This window comes from Prionailurus bengalensis, chromosome C2 (genome assembly GCF_016509475.1).
Source record: "Prionailurus bengalensis isolate Pbe53 chromosome C2, Fcat_Pben_1.1_paternal_pri, whole genome shotgun sequence".
Lineage (NCBI taxonomy): Eukaryota > Metazoa > Chordata > Mammalia > Carnivora > Felidae > Prionailurus > Prionailurus bengalensis.
The window spans coordinates 75,242,909-75,265,598 of record NC_057350.1 but is presented as its reverse complement, the minus strand read 5'-3'; the positions used below and the strand labels follow the sequence as shown (position 1 = coordinate 75,265,598).

Below are 22,690 nucleotides of genomic sequence, written 5' to 3'. Positions count from 1 at the left end.
TTAAAATAATGAGGGGAAAGAAATAGTTTAACCATCTGTAATTAGCCCTTTAACATTTCTCTGCTATTTTTCTTGGCTAGCATTTCAGAAAAAAAGTCAAACTTCACTGTAAAGAGGCTTCTATTAACTTCCACAAATTGTTGTCCACTAGTCATTACATGGACCTGATCTACAGATGGCTCAGATAGCTGCTTCTCATTTTACCCTTCGTGGTAATAAAAGGAATTAGATGCATTGGTTTTCAGTGGATTTGAGTCATACAATGTTAGACTTCTAAAATAATGCTAACTGCCACATGTTGAATGCTTGCAAGGTGCCTGAAACTCTACAGTGTATTTTGTAAGCAGATTTTATTTAGTTCTTAAGCAGCCCTATTATTGTCCTTGACAAAACTCAGACCCAAGCCCTGACTCTGCTACAAAGCTTGACTCCTGACCTTCACCAAATCCAACCACCTCCAGCAGATCTTTTGTTACGTAGAACGTTCCATCACCATAATCAAACCTGGTTAAGCACCTGCTCTCTTCCCAGACAGTTCTGAGGAGAACTGTTGAAAGATTGAGCAGTTTTCCAGGATAATGCATATCGCACTGTGGGCTGGTCATAATTGTAATTTATTTTAGAATAAGTGTTTGTTTTCATGTTTGAAAGCTATGTTCGTTCTTGTTAAATGCCTTATAAGACTAGCTTCCTGAGAGAATAGTGTCCTTTTTCATGCATTCATTCAATAATTATAAAATTTAGAGATCAGTTTTCTTTTTTTTTTTTTTTTTCAACGTTTATTTATTTTTGGGACAGAGAGAGACAGAGCATGAACGGGGGAGAGGCAGAGAGAGAGGGAGACACAGAATCGGAAACAGGCTCCAGGCTCTGAGCCATCAGCCCAGAGCCTGACGCGGGGCTCGAACTCACGGACCGCGAGATCGTGACCTGGCTGAAGTCAGACACTTAACTGACTGCGCCACCCAGGCGCCCGAGATCAGTTTTCTTATAATGAAGAACTCACATTTGCTTATGATTGTCTAGACCTTTTAAGCTTTCCTCCTTTACACTTTTCATTGGTGTTAACGGTGAGACAGTGGTTGTTTTTCTCGTTTTTTTGGAAATGCTAACACAGATCATATGGCAAAAAGGAGAGGTAGCGATGATCTGAATCATTAACTCCTGAGTTACTAGGGTTCTAGGTGCAGATTTTATGTGGTCACATGTGTAACATACCTCTCTCAATCTTAGACATAGCTTACTCAATTTGGGATAGGAAGAAGTCTTCACTGTTTATTTTTTGGGGAAGAAAGCTGACAAGTGGGCAGGTAATAAGACCTGAATTTGCATGGAAGGGACATACTTTTATGTTGTTTTAGGCACATCTGTTCTTTTGGATGTTTGATAAGCTGTCAATTTGAATACAGTTACTAAGATTATAAGGCCTAGATAGATCAAAATTGGCTGTTTTTCTTTCCTTGTTATTTCAGAGGGTTATCCAGCACAATGCTTTAGAAGACCGTTCCATATCTGATAAACAACAGTGGGATGCCGCTATTTATTTTATGGAAGAAGCTCTTCAGGCTCGCCTCAAGGACAGTAAGTAGGACATGGGTTGAGTTGTGAGTATTCACAGTGGTGAAGCGGGGGGGGGGGGGTGGGGGGGTGGGTCATCCAACTTGATGAACGTTTGTAAAATAAAGTTTAAAAAAAAATAAAAGTAACATTTCATAGCTTTGTCATTAATAACATAGTTAAATTTTTTTTGTGGGATTTTTCAGTCAATGGCTTAGTAACTAGGGAAAATATTAAATAAATTGGATATACGTTCATATGTACTCCTATTCTGAAAAAACTATAAGACCATTTTAGTGTTTGCCTCTATACCTATGGAAACGGTATACCTTGCAATACCAATTGTACCTTGCACAGATTATAAACATATATAATTAAATCCTTTCTTCTACATGTACCATATCAATCATGTAATTTTTTTTGTCTTTATTTCAGCTGACTTTATATTGATATAGCACTTTGAAATAGTTAATAAAATAAGACTATTTAATATTATAATCTATGTACTTGGTAAATGATAAAATTTTTGATGAATTTTTAAAAAGTTTTTTTTAATTTTGCAGCTGAAAATGCAATTGAAAACATGATAGGTCCAGATTGGAAAAAGAGATGGTTATACTGGAAGAACCGGACCCAAGAACAGGTAAAAAAACAAATCTCTGGTCTTATGATATAATTTTGATTATTTTAATTCAAGCATTAAAATATCACTTTTGCATGCCTTCTAGACCAATCTTAATAATTTCAAATGTTTTATATCAGCCTTTCTACAACATAATGAAATTTTAGAATAAATAGTAAGCTATAAAAGCAAGTTGTTTTTTTCAAGTGCAGTAGCTATGTTACTAAAATGGGAAATGAACCATGCTCCTTTTGTGGTTGATTACTTTGTTCATTTCAGTTCCTTGTTTGAGGTAAAATGAAGGTTGAAGTTATAAACAAAAATAAAAAATGACACGAATTTCAGAGGATGTAGAGTAAATGTAATCAGAATGAAAGATACAGTGACTTTGTTTACCTCATCTGTTACTTCTGGATTTTTCTGTTGTCTATTCAGATTATTTTGTTCTTTTGCATTTTTTGCTGTTGTATTCCCAAAATAGGTATAAAAATTCAGACAGGAACTAGAATTACAGAATTTATTTATTCCATAAATATTTAATGAGCACTTCAGAAGAACAAAATGGTAAAGGCAAGTATAAATAAATTGACAAATGAGTAGAGGGAGGATGTATGAATCATTCAAATTCCCATCCCTCACCTTCTTTTTATTCCTTATTGTTATGGCTCCTCTTCCTATCTAGCATTTAGTCATATACCACATCTCATTACTTAAATCAAAGAGTGAAAACAGGATATAAAATCAAAATGCACAAGTGAAAGTAGTAATGACTAAGAAAAAGAGGTGGCATCCAGTCCTCTTTCAGTCCGAATCCATGTAATTAGAGAAAGGAGAGCAAGATACAGAAATATCAAGAGAGAAGATAAAAAGAATGGAAAATTGCCAAATGACATATCATTCTTGTTTCCCTGTTTCCTTATTTATTTATTGTTTTGTTTTCATCTTAAATACAGAATTAAGTTATATAATCAACTTTTTTTTTTTTTTTTCCCCCATAAGCTGTCCGTCAGATATGAGTCCCAATTTGTCTTTAAAAAAGGGAAGGAGGGGCGCCTGGGTGGCTCAGTCGGTTGAGCGTCCGACTTCGGCTCAGGTCACGATCTCATGGTCCCTGAGTTCGAGCCCCGCATCGGGCTCTGTGCTGACAGCTCAGAGCCTGGAGCCTGCTTCGGATTCTGTGTCTCCCTCTCTCTCTCTGCTCCTCCCCCGTTCATGCTCTGTTTCTCTCTGTCTCAAAAATAAATAAACATTTAAAAAAAATAAAAAAATTTAAAAAATAAAATAAATAAATAAAAAAGGGAAGGAACAGTCTTCCTCTTCTCTTTTTTCTGATAGGATTTTTGTGGAGAGAACCTGAGGAGGTAGACAGGGTTAGCGGTTGGATCACATCTGTCTTCAGGGAGCATCAATTATCTCTCTCGACACATGGGCTAAAAGGAGGAGGTCTATCAGAAAAGAATTTCTAGGAGAGCCATTAGACTCTAATGTGATCTGACTTTAAGACTGGAAGAAGCAATGATTGAAAAGAACTGGTGTGAGGCAGGTAAACCTGGAAGGAAAATGGTGTCCACCCATCAGGGTTTAGGGAAATTAGGCTAAAGTCTCCACAGTAATCGATGTTGGCACCTTGCCTCAGCAACTAGTGGCCAAATGCTCTCAGAGAGAAATAATTCCTAGTTGTAAACTATTTTCTCAGGAATTTGAACCTGTAGGGGATCCCTGCAAGGGAAGTGGAAAATTAAGTTTTAAGATTAATGGGAGGATCCGTGGCCTAGGAGAGGAATATGGAAACCCTTCAGAGAAGACCCTTTTCCTTTCAGGGTTTCAGGGCAGCATACGTAAGACCCAGACTGTAGAACAGAAGCCATAATTTGGAGTGTAGGGAGAGGGACATCAGGACTGCCTTGGGAGGTGTTTGTATGTGCGTGTTTCATTTTCTATTTCAAAAGAAAGCCTCCTGTCAGACCTACTGAATCAAGTTCTTATTCTCTAACCTTTCTACCCCTTCTGCTCCCAGTTGAAAACCACTGTTATAGATCTCATTCCTGGAGGTTACCATGAGAAACAGATTATGGAAGAGGTTGAGACTGTCCCCACATCTCACACTGCAAGTTTAGGTGGCTGTGTTCCTTCTGTCTTTTTGAGTGATTGATTAAGCAGGAAAAGAAATTTAAGACTGTCCTACGTTAAAAATGAGAAGTCTGTGCTCTGAAAACTACTTTTTGCTTTTATGTTGTTACTTTTTCCTTAGTTTTCTAGGGAAAAATCCATTCCTTTGGAACATTCTCACCTTGTCTGAGCTGAACTGTGGAGATCTTGGTCAGGATACATGGGAGAGTAGTGTTCTGAACAGCCAGGGTGGTGGGGACAGGTGGACAGATAGAAGTAAAAACAGGACAAGAAGAGTTGGGGAGTATCATCTAAATTAAAGATTTATGAGACGCCTGGGTGGCTCTGTCAGTTAAGCAGCTGACATTGGCTCAGGTCATGATTTTGCAGTCCATGAATTCGAGCTCCGTGTCGGGCTCTGTGCTGACAGCTCAGAGCTTGGAGTCTGCTTTGGATTCTGTGTCTCCTTCTGTCTCTCTGTCCCTCTCCTGCTCTCTCTGTCTCTCACACACACACACACTCTCTCTCTCTCTCTCTCTCTCTCTCTCAAGTAAATATTAAAATTTTTTTAATTAAAAAAAAAATAAAGATTTCCTTCTTACCTCAGACCAAGAGCAGATGTTTAAGGAAAATGTGAAATTTCTCTTCATTAATAGTTTTTCTAAAGTATCATGTTTTCAGAGAATATTAATTAGTAGTTTCATTTATAAACCAGTTATTTACATTTACATTTTATTCTTGAAGTACTCAGATACTGTAGCTTGCTACAGTTTGGGGCAGAGTGCTGTGGTAGTAACTTGTTTAGAGTAATCAGTGAATTTGAAGCTAGCTTCTTTTATCATGCAGTTTTGGAAAGATTGAAAAAGGAAAGATAAACATAATTTGGCACTGTATAAAAGTCTTACTTTCAAATTTATCACTAGTGTATGTTTTCCTCCTTTGGTCCTCAGATTATGAACAGTTATAAAGAAGAGATTGGATGTACATTTAAAAATGATAGGCATCGGGGCACCTGGGTGGCTCTGTCGGTTAAGCAGCTGACTCTTGGTTTTGGCTCAGGTCGTGATCTCGCGGTTTATGGGTTCGAGCCCCGCGTTGAGCTCTGCTCTGGCAGCACGGGGCCTGTTGGGGATTCTTTGTCTCCCTCTCTCTGCCCCTCTGCTACTTGTGCTCTGTCTCCCTCTCTCAAAATAAATAAACATTTAAAAAATATAAATAATAAAAACGATTGACACCTTCGGGCTCCTGGCTGGCTCAAACTATAGAGTGTGCTACCCTTGATCTTGGGGTTGTGAGTTTGAGCCCCATGTTGGGTTTAAAGATTATTTAAAAATAAATTTAAAAAAAAAGGAATGATAAGCACCTTGCAGAAGCAGTTTAAAGCACAATTTTTATTAGAAATCTTTTTTTTTTTTAAATCCCAACTATGAATTTCATATTTATCAGAAAAGAAGCCTGTCAGCAGGTGCAAGTTCTTACAGCCATCTAGTTCTTAGATACAAGGCATTTATTAGAACATTATCTCTTCCCATATATTCAGGGTACTCTTTCCTAGACTGATATCCTACTCTAAGATCAAGAAAGTATACAGTAAGCTACCTGGTGCTGTAATTTCGACAATAAACCATTTCATCAAAAGCAAAATATATAACAAATGTGGCTAATTTCTTGTTTGTTTCTTTCTCCTCATATAAGTCCAGTTTATTCTGCTTCCCAGAGCCGTTGTCCTGTATCCTAAGCTGGGGACTGTTCTTTCTTGTTTGCTGTGTGGGGCTGGTCACCTATTGTGCAGGAGCAGTGTACTTAACTAAAATCAGGGCTCTGTTTTTATAAGCGTGGCAAATCATGAACCATCTAAAGCAGAATTCTCTTTTAAACAATTTCAAGTTTGTCCACAACGAAACCAAGAATGAATTGGAGAAGATGTTGAAGTGTAACGAGGAGCATCCGGCATATCTCGCAAGCGATGAGATAACCACAGTGCGAAAGAACCTGGAATCCCGAGGGGTAGAAGTGGACCCAAGCTTGGTAATAAATATTGCAGAAAAGCTTGAACTTACTTCCTTAATCTTTGTTCTTGCGGTAAAATGTTGCTACTTCTCACATGTTACTCGGATATAGAAGTGCTTGACCTGACTTGGGTCACGTGTACTTTTGCTGACAGTAAAAACAGTCACTTTGGTTGTGTACAGAGTAGAGATTTATTCTTGGTGGTGTTTTCTTACGGGTAATACTTTAATTCGTAATGAGAAGTTTGAGACTTGGAAAAGTGAAGTACCTGGGCATGTTCAGCAGTTAGCTCTTGCAAAAGGAGGTGAAGCCCAGTCACATCTCTGCACCACGTTACGCTGTTTCAGATTGCAAAATAGAAGTTCTGCTTCAGTGTGTTTCATTTATATATATATATGTTTTCTCTGTCAAATGTACCTTAATCAGGGACGCTGGGTGGCTCAGTCAGTTAAGTGTCTGACTCTTGATTTCAGCTCTGGTCATGATCCCAGCGTGGTGGGATCAAGCCCCGTGTCAGGCTCCACGCTGAGTGTGGAGCCTGCTTGAGATTTTCTCTCTCTGTCTCTGCCCCTCTGCTGCTCACTCGCTCTCTCTCTCTTAAAAAAAAAAAAAAAAAAAAAAAAAAAAAAAAAGTGCCTTAATCAGGTATGAGTGGATTTAGAAAAAATGTGAATGTTAAGTTTGTATTAAATTGAGTAGTGCCTTGGGGTTCTATCTCATTTTCCTCACATCATCATAATAAATATGAGAATAAAAATAATTACAGACTATGTTTTGCTTATCTTCATGATGCTTATTTGGGGAAGATTTGAAAAAAATAACTGTTTCTGGGCCTATGTACCCCAGTTAGAGTGTAAGGGATTAAAACCTCATTTTAAGGGGCGCCTGGGTGGCTCAGTCGATTGAGCGTCCAACTTTGGCTCACGTCACGATCTCACAGTTTGTGGGTTCGAGACCCGCATCAGGCTCTGCGCTGACCTCTTGCTCAGGGCCTGGAGCCTACTTCAGATTCTGTGTCTCCTTCTGTCTCTGCCCCTCCCCCGCTCACGCTTTGTCTCACTCTGTTTCTCAAAAATAAATAAATGTTAAAAAAAATTAAAAAATAAAAATAAAACCTTATTTTAATATTAGCTTAAGTTAACTTAGTGAAACCCAATTAGAAAAATAATTCTAAGAGGGAAAACAATCATATAAGAAGTTTCAGAGCCACACAGAAGTTCTTTTAAAGATTATCTACTATTTATATTTTTGCACTTGAGAAATGAGTATATTTAATTTAAATTCCCCAGGAGGTCAGAACAAGAAAACTGGTAAAACTCAAAGCAAGTTAAAACTGTTACATGTAGCATTATTTGTAAATAGAAAATGAAATTAAAACTAATGATTACATGAAATTATTAGTTGAATATAAATTTAATTTATCCATCCTTGGACTTTGCCTGCATATTAGGATATGGATTGGCTGTATATATTGACTTTCTCTGAGCAAGAAAATCTCAGCCCTTTTTCCAAGAGACATTTTGTTCTTCCAGTGCATTTGATGAAGCTATAAAATAGATAACAAGATAATTATGACAAACATAGCAGATGGACTACTGTCAGAGATGTGAATTCTAGCGCAGTTCCATCCCATTTGCTAGTAATACTGACATCATCTCTGAGCTTCCACTTTCCTCTGTGTTACATAGCGTTGATTGTACTGGTTGTACCTGCGTACGATTATTACTGGTCTGCTTAGAAAAGACGCTTGCAAGAACCTTGAACACTTTGACAAACTACGTAATAATGACACGGCAGGAGTCATTTTGCTATGGTAACAGCAAGATGTAGTAATCAGAAAGGAAATAACTGTTGGGTTGATGGTCTGAGACCAGCTTCCTAGTCCTGACTCTGTCCTTAGATAAGGCTCACAACCTCTTTTTCCTTGGGGCCCCTTACCTCTAACTAGGGGCGGTAATAATCCCAACCCTATCTACTCTACAGAATGATTATTTGAATGTAATAACAACGGTTGTTAAAAACACTACATATTTGGAAGTATATAAACTGGTAAGGGGTCAGAGTAGTGGTAAATCTAATCTTTTGTCTTAAAAAATTTTTTTTCTCAATGGGTAAAAATGGTTGCTAGAATAACACTGCCACTAGTTTTAATTAACTTTTTTATAAATAAACTTCGTGGATGACTTTTCAGAATGTTTGGTCAACCTGAGGGGAGTGTACAGTAACTCTTTGGTTTTGTTTTCTTCCTTCATTTTAGATTAAAGATACTTGGCACCAAGTTTATAGAAGACATTTCTTGAAAACAGCTCTAAACCATTGTAACCTTTGTCGAAGAGGCTTTTACTACTACCAAAGGCATTTTGTAGATTCTGAGGTAAAGTGTCTAAAAACCAGGGAAAATGCTTTTAGTGATGGTTATTTGGATGCTTGAAAGTTAACTATAGCTTTAGCATTAGTTTTAAGTCTTTTGATCTGCTGGGAAAAAGTATATATGATTTATGTCTGAACAATAACCTAACTCCTATCTTTTCTAAGGTTTTTACCACTTTATATTTTACACACAGTAAGATTTTGTGTGCAGAGAACAGGCAGTAAACCACTTAATTTTTTTTTTTAAGAATTAACTTTTTTGTATTAGAAAATAACACATTCTTGTTGTGGAAATACACTAAAGAAATGTAAAAGAAAATTGCAAAGGGAAATAGTCACTTACTAATATTCCTTATTAAGGAATAAGTCACTTATAATCCCCTGACCTAGAAGTAATTTTAGTTAACATTTTTATATGTCTGTTAATCTTTATAGTTGTGTGCATGTGTATAACATAATCCATTTGCATAGTGGACATCATCCTGAAAAAACAGCTTTTATTGTGCTTTTTCCTATATTGTATTTCTTTACATCACCAAAATCTTTAAATAATTCTTTGAAAGAAGTGTATGAAGTTGTACAGTGTAATGTCATGTTTCACAAAGTAACCGCTAGGTGGCAGCAGACTGATGTATTTTGAGCATTTTCTTGTAGGTAGAAGTGCTCTGAAAGAACTCTATTAATTAGTGATCAAAGGCCCCTAAAATGCTTTTGAGTTTTCTTCAGCTTAAAGGAAATTTATATGTAACTATACCTATGTAAAAAATGGCAAGTGTTTTGCATAATTTAATCGTTGAGAAGACCTCTCTACAGAATAAGCTCTTTTTGAAGCATATCATTAATTTATTTTTATCTACAAGCTGCATTTCAGAACTGGCTTGCATGCATGCTCAAAGAAAAGAGGTTAACCTAAGGACATACTTAAGCTAACATGGTTGTTAGCTGAAACTAAATACAAATTAAGGGTATATGCTGTGAATTTCCACTTGTATATAATGTCATGAAATTCTCTACTTCCCAGATTCATTTGCTTTGTCCTCGGAATCAAAACAAAGCTATATAGGAGTGAGGTAAATTGAATGCAAATCACACAGAAGTTCGTGAACCTTGAGCAGAAATGATTCGGTGGCTTCTATCTGCGATAGGAGTACGTGTATTAGATAAATCTGAGGTTTTTTGTTAAAGCTTAGGGTATAGGTATTAACTTTAGTAGTCAGTCCGTATGTGTTTGTGATCATGGTTTTCACTTTTAAATTTTCATCTGGTAATCTTACTGACCTAATATTTTAGTTGGAATGCAATGATGTCGTCCTGTTCTGGCGAATACAACGCATGCTTGCCATCACTGCAAATACTTTGAGGCAGCAACTTACGAACACTGAAGGTAAGCCACAGAGGGACCACTTTCTAACTTTGACAGCAAAAATAATAGTAGTAATATTCATTTAATAGAATGATGCCAAGATACTTCTTTAAAAATAGGTTTATTAGAACAATTGAAAATTAAATCTGCCCTGAAAATATGAGTGAAAGTAAATCATAATTGGGAAAGATGGGAGATAAAACGTACCAAGAGTCTCCCCTCATGACACAAAAATTCTGTTAGAAAAGGACTCCTAAGCTTCACGTAGTTTTTGGGGGAGAAACCTGCACTTCCATTAAAGAGTTAGGGCTTAAGAATATGACCATCTCTGAGAATTGTATTAGTTTTATGCTGATAAAAGTATTATATGATAAGTAAAGATTCTCCCTGTAACTGTGGGAAGTTTGAACTTAAAAGATCAAACTCGATGAGAAAAATAAGAACTTACCCTCCAAATACTGCTAATTTTATCATCCTTGTGCATTCATTAGAAACACAGCTCCTCAAGTTTTTGTTTACTTTGAATAGTCAGGCGATTAGAGAAAAATGTGAAAGAGGTATTGGAAGATTTTGCTGAAGACAGCGAGAAGAAGGTAAAACTGCTCACTGGCAAACGAGTTCAGCTGGCTGAAGACCTCAGTAAGTGGTTCTTCCTGCCCTCTACCTTCCTCCTTTTCTCCTTCCGCATTTCCATTATTTGTTCATCCAGTTACTCTCAAACTATAGAAATGTGCATGCAAAGAACATTTTTTCCACTGACTGTTTGAGAGAAAGGTGCTAACTCATAGCCCCATCACTTGCAGTACTTTAATGTGTGTTTCTTAGAAACCAAGGTTTCTCATAGCAGCCGTAATGCAACCATCAGAATCAGGATGTTGACACTGATCAGTTACTGCGTCTAATCTTCAGACCCTGTTCAAGTGTCGTGTGTTGTCCTGATATTGTCCTTCCGTGTAACAAGACGTTCCGTGCTCATCCTGTACTTTGATCCAGCTTCCTTACTTTGCAGAATAGTAGTTAGAAATTAAGAGCTGGGTCCTAGGAATGCTCATTGTCATTGGACTATCACTGCTCCCAGACCCTCTCAGTGGAAGGAGCTGGGGAGCAGATGCTGTATGCATTCGTGCGTGTGCGCGCACATGTGCATACATGTGCAGATGCACGTCCGCACGTTTACGCCTGTATTCCTAATCACATGTATACGTCTATGTTGAAAGCCGTAAGTTGTCACTGGTACTTTCCATTGTAATTCAGTAATATAGGGTTCATTCTGTTTTTCTCCTTTTGCTGACAATGAGAAATCTGGCTCCAAGTATCCTTAATATATTTACTTACTTTGATCAGTCTCCCTGTATGTAACGAAATTTGTCACCGTCCCCTTCATTGCACAGGCATCCTTCTCACCCAGCTCAGGCTCTGATCACCCAACTCCAGGCCACCACCACAGCACCTCACCCTGTGTTGACACCCTTTTTACCTCATCCAGGCTCTGATACCCCATGCCACGTTGCCCTTCACAGAGTCCTTTTTACTGAGCTCATGCACTGGCATCGTGTGCCAGGCATGTCCCCCTTTATCCTTCCCACGTCTTCCCCTGCCCAAGGACACCCTCCTCACCAGAAGCCAGGTCCTGCTTTTTTTAGAGGACGCCCTCTTCATCCTATGTGTGCTCCGGTACCCTGCACCAGACTGGACTGCCCTCCTCCACAGATACTCTCCTCACTACCAGGCCAGGCCACCGGTACCCCCATGTGAACACCCTCTTCGCCCGGCTCAGGTTCTAACACCTCCACTAGGCCCACAGGGCTTTCCTCTCTCGCCACCGCTCCCACATCTCCAGCCTAGCTTGGCCTTACTGATCACTTTGTCACTTAGTTTGTGGGGGATATTTGGTTCTTTCCTGAATGCTAGTGCAGTCCTAGTTTTCAGGTACTTGGATTACATATTGAGATTTACTTAGATCCTTGAGAACCCAAGGAAATCTGTGAAAGAGTTATGTTAAATAAACATAAAAATACTGAGGTTGGTGCTTCTGTCTGAGCTTACTTCGTTTCAGGTTTCCCTTATGTAATTTCATGAAACAAAGTATTTTTCCTTTCAACGTGTGCTTAAATTTACTGTCTTAGGAGTTTTCTGATATCTAAGAGAAAGCAGATACTAAATAGGAAGAAATTCTTCAAATTTGAAAACTGTTTCTAAACTGAATTTATGTCACTATAATACCCTAGAGTACCTGAGAGAAACCAGTGGTTTTCCTGTTTAATACCCTGCGACTCAGCCACATGCACTCCACCACTGTCTCGTCCCTTTCTCTGTGACCTCAGCACGTCGTTTGCTCTCTTTTCTCTCCTTTCTGCCTTTAAATAATCTTGTATTCGAAACGTATCTTATTTTAGCTCTCATTTCCACTTTCTGTTCCTTTTCTTCTGGTTCTTTTCATGCCACATTGTCCAAATAATTCAGTTTGTGCTAGCTTATAGATCTGTGTTGGAATGTGATCTGCCCTTCACTAGCTATATTATCTCAGGCAGGATATCTGTCAGAGCCTTAGCCTCTTTGTTTGTAAAAATCACTCCAATAGTTACTATATTGCTAGGAGGGTTTTGAGGAGAATTAGTTCAAAAACCCCTTGCAAGTCCCTGCTTCACAATTTTATGCCACATTAGTGCTGTTACAGGAAGAGGTGTGTCAGTGTTGCAAGGTGTACAAATATATTTCTTTTGTATCCCCCTGGACATGGTTATCAGACAGTGAAATACTTCACTGTATTTTACCAGCATATATAATTGTGAGTGATTAAAAACAGTGGGTCTTTTCTCATGTTTTGTAATAGAGCCTTATATAACCCCATTACGTTCCAGTCCCAGTTTGATTACTTGAAGAAAGTGTACTGCTAACACAGATTTGTGCACTGTCAAGCCAAATCTTAGATTATCCTGCTGGTTTTCCTGAGAAAGTACTCATATGACTCCCTTGAAGTGATTTACTACTTTTGTACATATAAAATTATGGTCGTGTTAATGTACCAAATAATGGCCTTGGAAGCAAGTGTTTCACCAGTGACTCAGCTTCATCATTCACACTGAAGGAGATGAGCCATGACTTTGTCTATTAGTTGGAGAAGAATCTTGGGAGTACCTTTCCCATACTGTTTATCTTTAATGTAACACTTGGGAATATGGTCAGGGATCCTTTCAGCCAGAAAACTTTCAAAGTTTGGACAGTAACTACTGTATTACTTGGATCAAAGTTTTTAGTACAGCATATTCAAGTGGAATATATAGTTAACGGAATTCAGAGAAAGGGAAGCAGCCAAAAGAGTTTTTACTACAGTTTCAAATCAGTACAGGGGCAGAGTATTGTGGAGACTCGGGAGAGTTTGATGCATCGTATTTTTTGCCAGTGTTATTAAATAAATGTGCTCAGTTTTAAATCATTTCACTACTTTCCTTTGGAAATTCATCAACTGATTGTCCTGAGTTAGGAAGACCAAAGAAATGAAAGAAAAGCCCACCCCTTCTTGTCTGTAGAAAAGAAGTCGTACGTAGGGACCAGGGCTCTTTGGAGATGTAGTGGAATCCACAGCTGGAGCAAGAAAACGTTTGGATGAACCTGGAGCTTCCTAAGATGAGAAAGTAAGAAAGTACGTGAAGGGAGATGGGAACATGGCAGCAAGGCAGAGAAGCCAGCTTGAAAAGGCTCCCGCTGGCCACAACTAGGACAATTTGGGCATCAAAATAAATAATCACAGGTACAGACTGTGACCCATTTAATAAAACAGGATTCTATAAATTGATGATTGTGTAAGCAAATGAATAAAATTAATTATATCAGTGAGTAAAACCAGTGATAAGGAATGCGGTGTTCATATAAGCACACAAAGTATCTCCACACAGAATAATTAAAAGAGGAAAAAGTAACTGTACAGTGGAGAAGGCTGGCAACAACCACCTTAATCAAGCCGTCAGAGTTGTTATTATCAGTTACCACCAAATCAGAACTGTGTGCAGCCTTCCAGAATGCAGTGGGAAAAACCCGTATCACTCCTTGGATATTTGTGCCAAAGATGTATAATTTAAATCCAATCATAAAGGTCTATCAGACAAACCCAGATTGAGGCACAGTCTATATAATAATTGGCCTGTAATCTTCAAATGTATCAAGATCATGAGAAACAAGGAAATCGTGAGGAACTATTCCAGGTCAAAAGAGCATGGAAACAAAATGCAATGTGTGATCCTGAACCTGACCTTGTTGCTCTAAAGGACATTAATGGGACGGTTGGCAAAACTTGAATGAGATCTGAAGGTTACATGGTAGCAATACATCAGCGTTAATTTTTAAATCTTGATTGTTAAATTGGGATTATTTAGGAAAATACCTTTATTTGTAGCTAATACACAATAATACAGTATTTAGGGTATATGGGATGTAATGACAGTAAATTATTCAGAAAAAATATGTTCTATGTAGTATTCTTACAGCTTTTCTCTGAGTCTGAGATGATTTTTACATAAAAAGGGTAAAAAGTTGTTTTTATAACTGGATTTGTTTATATAAATATATCATGGTCATATGAAAATAATTTATAGAAAATTAGAATTTTTAAAATGGGATCTCTGAATATGTCAGAAGGCTGAGTTACTTCCTGGACAGTTTGATAAAAGACATGACTCATCTTTCCACCTAAATTCCTTATTTACAGCATCAGATTACACTTAGAACTGTTTAGCGTTGAAATATGCCCACTACAACCTTGATGAAATTCTTGTGATTTTATATAGAAGATTTTATTTCAAAGGATTTTTTATAGATATTTAAATGCAGTGTCAACTTAGATAAAATCTATTTGGGTTAATAATATGTTCAATCTACTTATTGAAACAGACTACAGTTTTAAAATGCCTTCTTTGAAGAGGGGAGGATTAGAATAGTATATAGCTCAGTTCCAAGTTTTTCTTTCTATAATGAGCTGTTTTATGATTTGTGAAATCTTTTATGATTGTCACCATATAAAACAAGTGATAGTGCTAGCGTCTCACAGACATTTTGGAATTTGTTCATCCCACCCTGGAAATGGAGTATCTGGGCACCGGTAACAATTGCTGTAATGTTGCTAAACTGCATTTCACCAAAACAGCATGGAAATTCTTTCATCGTTTGTTATATGAATGTTGTACCAACTGTTAACTAGGGTAGTGTGAGTTTTGGACCTTCTATCAATTGCTTGGGATTTAGAGCTTAGTTTTCTTTTTAATTCTTGTTCACTAAAGCCTGAATTACTTTTCATTCTCTGTGCACATAATCAAAGAACCCTTGATACCCAAGAATTAAAGGGGCATTACAAATCATTCCGATCGCTCTAAGATCTACGGTCTTTCCCTTCTGACTTTACAATACATTTCTTTTCATTTTTATATCAGAACCTGTTTATATCAGAAACTGTTTATGAATGTGAGCTAATATTTGAATACTTTCGCTGTGCCGGGATTAGGCTGTGTGCCTTATATGCATTCTCATAGGTATAGTCATTTCTTATTTTATAGATAAGGATATGGAAGCCTAGAGACACATGTGTAGTAAGTGGGAAAGCAAAGATTTGAGTCCAGGTCTTTTAACTACTGTGCTGAACTAATTTGAGAAAAAAAACTCAAGCCATAGAAAAATATAATTACATAAAATATAGTCCTTTACATTTGGAAGGTTATAGTTAGCAGTATCCTTTGCAGAGTGGGCCAGAGAGACATAGATAGTAGTGATTTAATATTTAAACTTTGAAAGGACATGAAAACTTTGATAGAATTGGAACATCTGGGTAAGGGGACACTAAAGTGTTTACTAAAGTAAACCAAGCCACTGGCCACATTGAAGGGGTTAATTTTCTTTATATGTCTTGTGAGCATGTCTCGAAGTGTATTCTGTCAGATTCCACCGTCGTTAATTAAGTAATTTGTAAGTTGCCCAAAATTCAGACACAGCTTTTCAGTGTGATGTGTTCATGCTTAGAGTCTTAAGATCCTCTTGTAACAGATAGAGAATCTATATTTGAGCAGAATGGCTGTTCTCTAAGTTGAGGGGTTTTTGAGCTGGTCTGGGAGCATTGAAATGTGTAATAATAAATTTCGGTGTATTACTTCCTACTTTTTGTACTTTATATGAGTTGAAGATGTGCTTCAGTACAATCTTGAGTAACTTCATTATATCTCATTTACTAATGAAAGTGAAAACAGTGATAAACTCCTTTACTTGGGCTGCCATTGCACAGGCTCATTTTAATGATATAGTTTGATACCCTTAATGTTAAAAACATTAGAGAGCCTGGTAAATTAGAATTTTCCAATATCCGCAGCTTTTTTTTCTCCTGCAGTTGATTTGCCCTGCTGACTCCCTACACGAGGTGGCAACAGCTGGCCTTTCACTGGAGCCGGGGGATTAGGGAGCAGGAGTCAGCAGCGGGCTCGCCTCTCGCCTCTTTCGACTGTTCTTTATTGTTTGATGCCTGGGCATCTCCCAGACAGCCAGCAATTGTTTCTTAAAACTTAAAGTTTGTTTCTCTTGTGAGTGTACAATGCTGGTGGGGCTTGTCTTTGTGTCTCTTCACTCTCCCAGTCTCCTCTTATAATCCATCCTGTGCTTTCTCTTGATAATTAGAAAGGAGCAGAGTTGCAAGCTTTGTCTCTTAGTGTGCATAAGATTCAGTTTTGACTCTAAAACCTTAGACGGACATTTTCTTTTTCCCCAAGCTACCAGATACTAACACATCATTTTTATAAGGAAAACTTTGTTCCTTATTAATACACTAGTGTATTTTTGAAATTGTGGTGATAAAAAGGGCGTGAGAGCAGAATGAACAGTGCTGCCATTTTAAAAGCTAAAACCGGAAGAGAAATGTACCATAGCTGCTTAAATCCAAAAAGGTCCTTTACTGGTATGGCATGGGGAATGGAGTCAGTGGTACTGTAATAGCGTTGTGTGGTGACGGATGGTGAGCGTGGTGTAACATATAGATATGTCAAGTCACTATGTTGTACACCTGAAACTAATGTAACATGTGTCCCAACTACAATTAAAATGTTTAAGATTTTTTTTATTAGCTCTAAAACAGAATTCTGATTTATAGGGTAGTTAAGAAATATCTTTATGCTGTGATAAAACTTGAATAAGAAATAGTCAGAACATATCTAGATGGAACCCTCAGAATGATTTTGTTGTTCTTTATTTAGAAAGGAGGAATGTCAAGATACTCTCCAATTAAATTTCCTTTGGTTACTCCACATTCCTGGACTTCTCCCACACCTGCCATATCCTTGAAGGCCATTATGGATCACAATAGTGGCCACGAAGTAGTGTGAGGCTGAAAATTATCCTAGAACATGATTGTTATACTCAGAATCCGGAACTTAAAATTATGAAAAAGGGAACTCCCATCTAAAACTATTTTTCCAGAGTTAGGGCTCTGGCATGCAAATTTTAACACGTCTCCATAGGGGATTTTTCTCTGCTCCACCACCATCCACCCTCCTGCCCCCAGATCTGTACTCTAAAACTGGTCGTTTTATTAATTGGGATAAAATTGACATATATCTTTTAGTGGAGTCTTAGAAACTGTATGACTCTTGAAAATTTGTTCGGTTATTTGAACTGTATCTGTAGTAGCATAGTCATTTTGAGTCTGTCGATACAACCAAAGAAAATGAATCTTAAAGGGCACTGAAGAGAAACGAGTGGCATTGAATTGTAGAATTCTGAGTCCATAGGCCCAAAGAGGGTTTGGTTTTTATTTTTAAAGGCTCAGTCACAGAAAACAGGATAAAGTGCCTGGGAGGGAAAACATGAAGTATTAAGGACCCCGTAGTTTCACTTACATCTAACCACTGCAACTGCATTTCTTTGGCCAATAATTGCCAAGACCTCAATACTCTTTGTCTCGTCTCTCCTTGCATCTAGCACATTTCTAAGCAGTCTTTTCCCTTTGTCTCTTTCTTATGTCTCTCACTGTGCCTTCTTTCAGACCATTATCATTTGCTCGACCAGTATTTTTCCTCCTCCCTACTTATTTACCTTCCTCCAGAGATTAAAAACCTTACAGAGGTACTGCCAGTGTTGTTTAATTGAGCAGAAGGCAGACTTCCCACGGTAGGCAAGTGTAAATCAACCAAAATAACCACTTTAAGAAAGAAAAAATTTTGAGTCTCTTTTGACCGATCAGTTCTGCTCAAGTGATTTGGTTCTTTCATAAACTCACCATACCTTGTATTGTATATATTGTAGGTGTTCAGTGACTGTTTAATCATGACCTTTCCATACGGTTTCTTCAGTAGCCCCCTCTTCCTGACTTAAAAAAGAGGGAGAAGGAAGCTAAGTCTTCTCATGATAAGGAACCTTTCTTCCACTCTGTCACCCAGAAAGCTACCCTCTCATTTCTCTTGTAGAGCAGCTTGCATCCTCTGCTGCATTCGCCCCTGTACCCACCCCTGCACCCAACCACTCCCTTGCTGACATCTTGTGATAAGGCTTTCACCCCTAGTGAAAGCACTTCTTTCTAAGTCACCAGTGATTTCCTAATTGCCAGTCCACGCAGTTCACCAAGACACTTTCATAATTGTTTGTTTGTTAGGCATTTTTAAGTTCTAACTTAAACGAATATTTTCATTCTCTTTAATATTCGTGTACTTTTTGGAATGGTTTTTAGTGGAAATGAGTATATTTAAAAAATGGAAAGGTTGAAACAGCTCTCATTTTCATACAGAATAAGGTAACTTTCTGTTTTATGTTATCAGCGTTTGAGATCTTTAAGGCATCTGTGCAGGGTAAAAGCAATTAAATTTTGAATTTTGCGAACTTGTGAAATAATATTTTTCATAGGAAGGTGAAATTGACAAACTAAGGAAGGTGGTGAAAGATTATTTTTACCTTGAGTCTGCGTAGGTCAAGTAGACCCTGCTTTGTGTTGTAGCCAGAGAAGGAGAGAGACGACACGGCACAAAGAATAAAGTAATCCTCAGGGAGAGTCCTCTGTGTTAGAGAAGTAGTTATTTACACACAGAATTCCACATGATGAGCCTGAGTGGTGCGCTTTCCCGGTTATTGATGAGAAAATCTAGACTCAAAATGGGGCATTTAGAATCAAGCACATTTTTCATGGCCTAACTCTGTCTTTTAAAGAGAGCATTGAAGGATATTGATCAGTTGGTACAAGATTAAAATGACATTTACTTCTCTGTAATCTTATGTAGGCTACTGGTATTCAGTGCTTTATTAGCAAGTATATTCTTTTTGCCTTAAACTCACATTTTAACTGATTAGAAATAAGAACAAAGATAAGAAAGGTCTCTTCAGTAATGTATCGATTGAATTGAGTTGATCATTTTGAAGTAGGTTTTATTTACATGTTGTGATATATGTTTATGTGTATATTCTAATGTATAAAAAAGCCAATGTACACATTTTCATCTAGAAATTAGGCTTTTTTTTTCCTAGCTAGTATTTCTTAACCACTTCCTTACTGAGAGTCTAGAATGAAGTAACATCTTTAAAGTCGGGATTAAATTTTGGTGTGTTTTGTTTTTGAATTACGTTTTATGTATTCTCTCCATTTCTAAGATGGAAATAAATGAAATCTAGTCATTGAAAACTAAATCTAATCACAAAACAATCTACTGACCTATGAACAGTATGTTAAAAAAAATAAAATTAAGCAAGATTTGAATAAATATTTTTTAAAAAAACTGGGCAAATTGGTGTGTGCTAAATTGAATGAAGTGTGCTACTTTATGAAGTAGGGGTCTCAGGGTAGTTGGGAGAGGGGAGCTAAAGGCAAAAGGAATTTTAAGTTTTTACTATTTTATACATTCCTAAACTGTTGCTTAGAATAAGCATAGGAATAAGCATAATTCAAAATTGCCTTAGAAATTTCATATTCTTAATTTTATCGTATTCATAGAAACGACAAAGCTAAGTGACCAAATACTTTCCCAAATAATCTCTCGGTGATTGCGATGCCAAGGAACACTTCATGGGACTAGATAGTAATTGCTCCTCATGGGGTCATCCCTTAGCATTTGAGATTCACTGTGCATTCTTCGGATTTCCAGTACATGCCCACTGTGGATCTGTCATGTGTAAATGAATTGAAATCTTCGTTGAACTGGTGAAGTTTTCAAGTTTGTGCAACTCAGGTTTGTGCAAAGTACTTTTCCTAGTATTTTGCATTGTAGAAAGGAGTTTGCTGGGTTTTATTCACTTCAGTTAGATCTGTTTCCTGGCTGAAGGAATTCAAGTCTTTTTTAAAAACCTTGCCTGTTTAGTCTCCTTGAGGCAACACTTCATTCTCTGAGTCATAGGTACAGACTGCCTGTCTTTACCAAGTACTACCAGGATTTCAGGTGTCTGTTTCAGTCCTTCTTAACTGTGACAGAGCTGGTACATATATATATGCATTGTGGAAAATTAGAAAATACAGATGGCAAAAATTTTAAAACCATTGCCACTATCGAGAGATGACCACTGTAACATTGTATTCTAACAAATTGTTAAAGTTTATATATTTAATTTGAGAGAGCACACACAGTGGAGGGGCAGAGAGAGAGGGACCCAAAGAGAATCCCAAGCAGGCTCTGTGTTTGAGCCTGATATGGGCCCACACTCACCAACCATGAGACCATGACCTGAGCTGAAGTCAGAAGCTTAACCAGCTGAGCCACCCAGGCGCCCCTCTAACAAAATCTTTAACGTAGTCTTAGTGACATAGTTTCTGCACGTTTCTGGAACACATTTTTCATGAGATCTCAGGTTGGCTTCTACTTAACACCGCCAATCTTCCCCTTATTGCCATTACTCCTGCTTCTGGTCTCTCATTTATCAGAGCAAGCTCAATTTCTCCTCTTTTTCTTCATATTAACTTATTTCAGAAAGGTTCACTGAGAAGTATAAGCAGCATTAGTAAAAATAAAACCTGTGGTACTAGTTACTTTAAGTAGGCCGTGGATTCCAAAGGCTGTATTATAGCAGAACATATTCAGAAAATCACTCTTCTTTGAAAGTTAATCCCCACCTATATCCAGGACTCTGGCACTTCCCATGTGTGCTTATGTCTTCATTGTGTCTGTCCTTCCTTCAAAAGATGCTCCAGTCATCCCCACCTTAAAACTATTGGATTGATTCTTCCATACAGTCTACCTACCTTTTTTTTTTTTAATGTTTATTTTTGAGAGCGAGCACGACCAGGGGAGGGGCAGAGAGAGAAAGAGAGAGAGAATCTCAGGCAGGCTCCACACTGTCAGCCCAAGAGCCCAGTGCAGGGCTCGAACTCATGAACTGTGAGATCATGACTTGAGCTGAAATCAAGAGTCTGATTCTTAACTGACTGAGCCGCCTAGACGCCCTGCAGTCTACCTACTTTTGATCTTGATTCACTTATCCAGAAAAACCTTCAAATGTTTGCCTGCTACCTCCACTCTCAACCGTTCACTTTCTTAACTTTGTAATCTTTTCTCATTTCTACCGAATTTGGTTTTTCCAAGATTGCTGACAGTTAAGAGAAAGCAATCAGCCAGGTGAGCCTCTTATGTAATTGCAGCATTTGGTACTTTGGTATCCAAATCCTGCTTGGAGCCATACAACTGTCTCTTAACATTTGTATAGAGCTTTGCACTTTACAGAACGTGTTATGTCTGTCCATGTTTGCCTTGTAAAGGCATATGAGGCTTATAAGGTATTATCCCACATTGTTCAGATGGGGAAATTAATGTTCATTAAGGGAAGTGATTTAGCCAGTCACATAAATATTTATAGCAAAGCCGGGGCTAACAACATGTGTTAGAGATAGTATCTTTTTAGATTTGTTTTGGGCTTCTGTTCGTCTTTAGTCTTTGGGTTTGTGTTTGTGGGTGACTACAGATAACTGAGGTAATATAATTTGGCTTCCTTTTTTAATATTATTTTCACTGTGCTAGTTTTTAAACCTGTTCTCCTAAACTAGTCATTAAGAATCTAGAACATAGGGGCGCCTGGGTGGCGCAGTCGGTTAAGTGTCCGACTTCAGCCAGGTCACGATCTTGCGGTCCGTGAGTTTGAGCCCCGCGTCAGGCTCAGGGCTGATGGCTCAGAGCCTGGAGCCTGTTTTGGATTCTGTGTCTCCCTCTCTGTCTGCCCCTCCCCCGTTCATGCTCTGTCTCTCTCTGTCCCAAAAATAAATAAACGTTGAAAAAAAAATTAAAAAAAAAAAAAAAGAATCTAGAACATAGAATTTTTCTTCTAAAGACATATGTAATGGTTTCATTCTTCAGATAAATATATACAAGTTTATAAATCTGTGTACTCTTACTGCTTTTTCAATGTTGTGATTTTCCCTTTCTGTAGAAAATAAGAAATTGTGACCAAATTTAAAGGTGATTTTCTAAATTAATGAATATGTAAAACTAATTCTGGAGTTCTTTTCATTTCTCTGAGCCTTATTCTGACTTCTGGACCCAGCATCAGCAGTGATACTTTTCTGCAGGGTTGTAGTAGAAGTAACTGAAAACTTAGGGAATCACCCTGACAAAACATGAATGCCCGCTAGCTCTCCTTGTGACGGGTTTAATAATAATCTGTTGTCCTGATGCAGCATTATAGTTAACAGATACAATTGTATTTCATTTTTGTTTTTCATCTCGCTT

General features: G+C 37.7%; 1 protein-coding gene across 5 annotated transcripts in view; it reads left to right on the top strand.

The window, feature by feature from the left end:
* The window catches only part of OPA1 (OPA1 mitochondrial dynamin like GTPase), an 85,142-nt gene that overhangs the window by 49,332 nt on the left and 13,120 nt on the right, over positions 1–22,690 (top strand). For all 5 annotated transcript variants that reach the window (XR_006299388.1, XM_043594571.1, XM_043594568.1 and 2 more), the window contains 6 exons: positions 1,473–1,581; positions 2,121–2,200; positions 6,176–6,316; positions 8,556–8,672; positions 9,959–10,052; positions 10,560–10,670. Coding sequence is in view for 4 of the 5 variants with exons in the window: in XM_043594571.1 (XP_043450506.1) it covers positions 1,473–1,581; positions 2,121–2,200; positions 6,176–6,316; positions 8,556–8,672; positions 9,959–10,052; positions 10,560–10,670 (652 nt within the window). In the remaining variant the exon portion in view is untranslated. The remainder of the gene's footprint in view (positions 1–1,472; positions 1,582–2,120; positions 2,201–6,175; positions 6,317–8,555; positions 8,673–9,958; positions 10,053–10,559; positions 10,671–22,690) is intronic.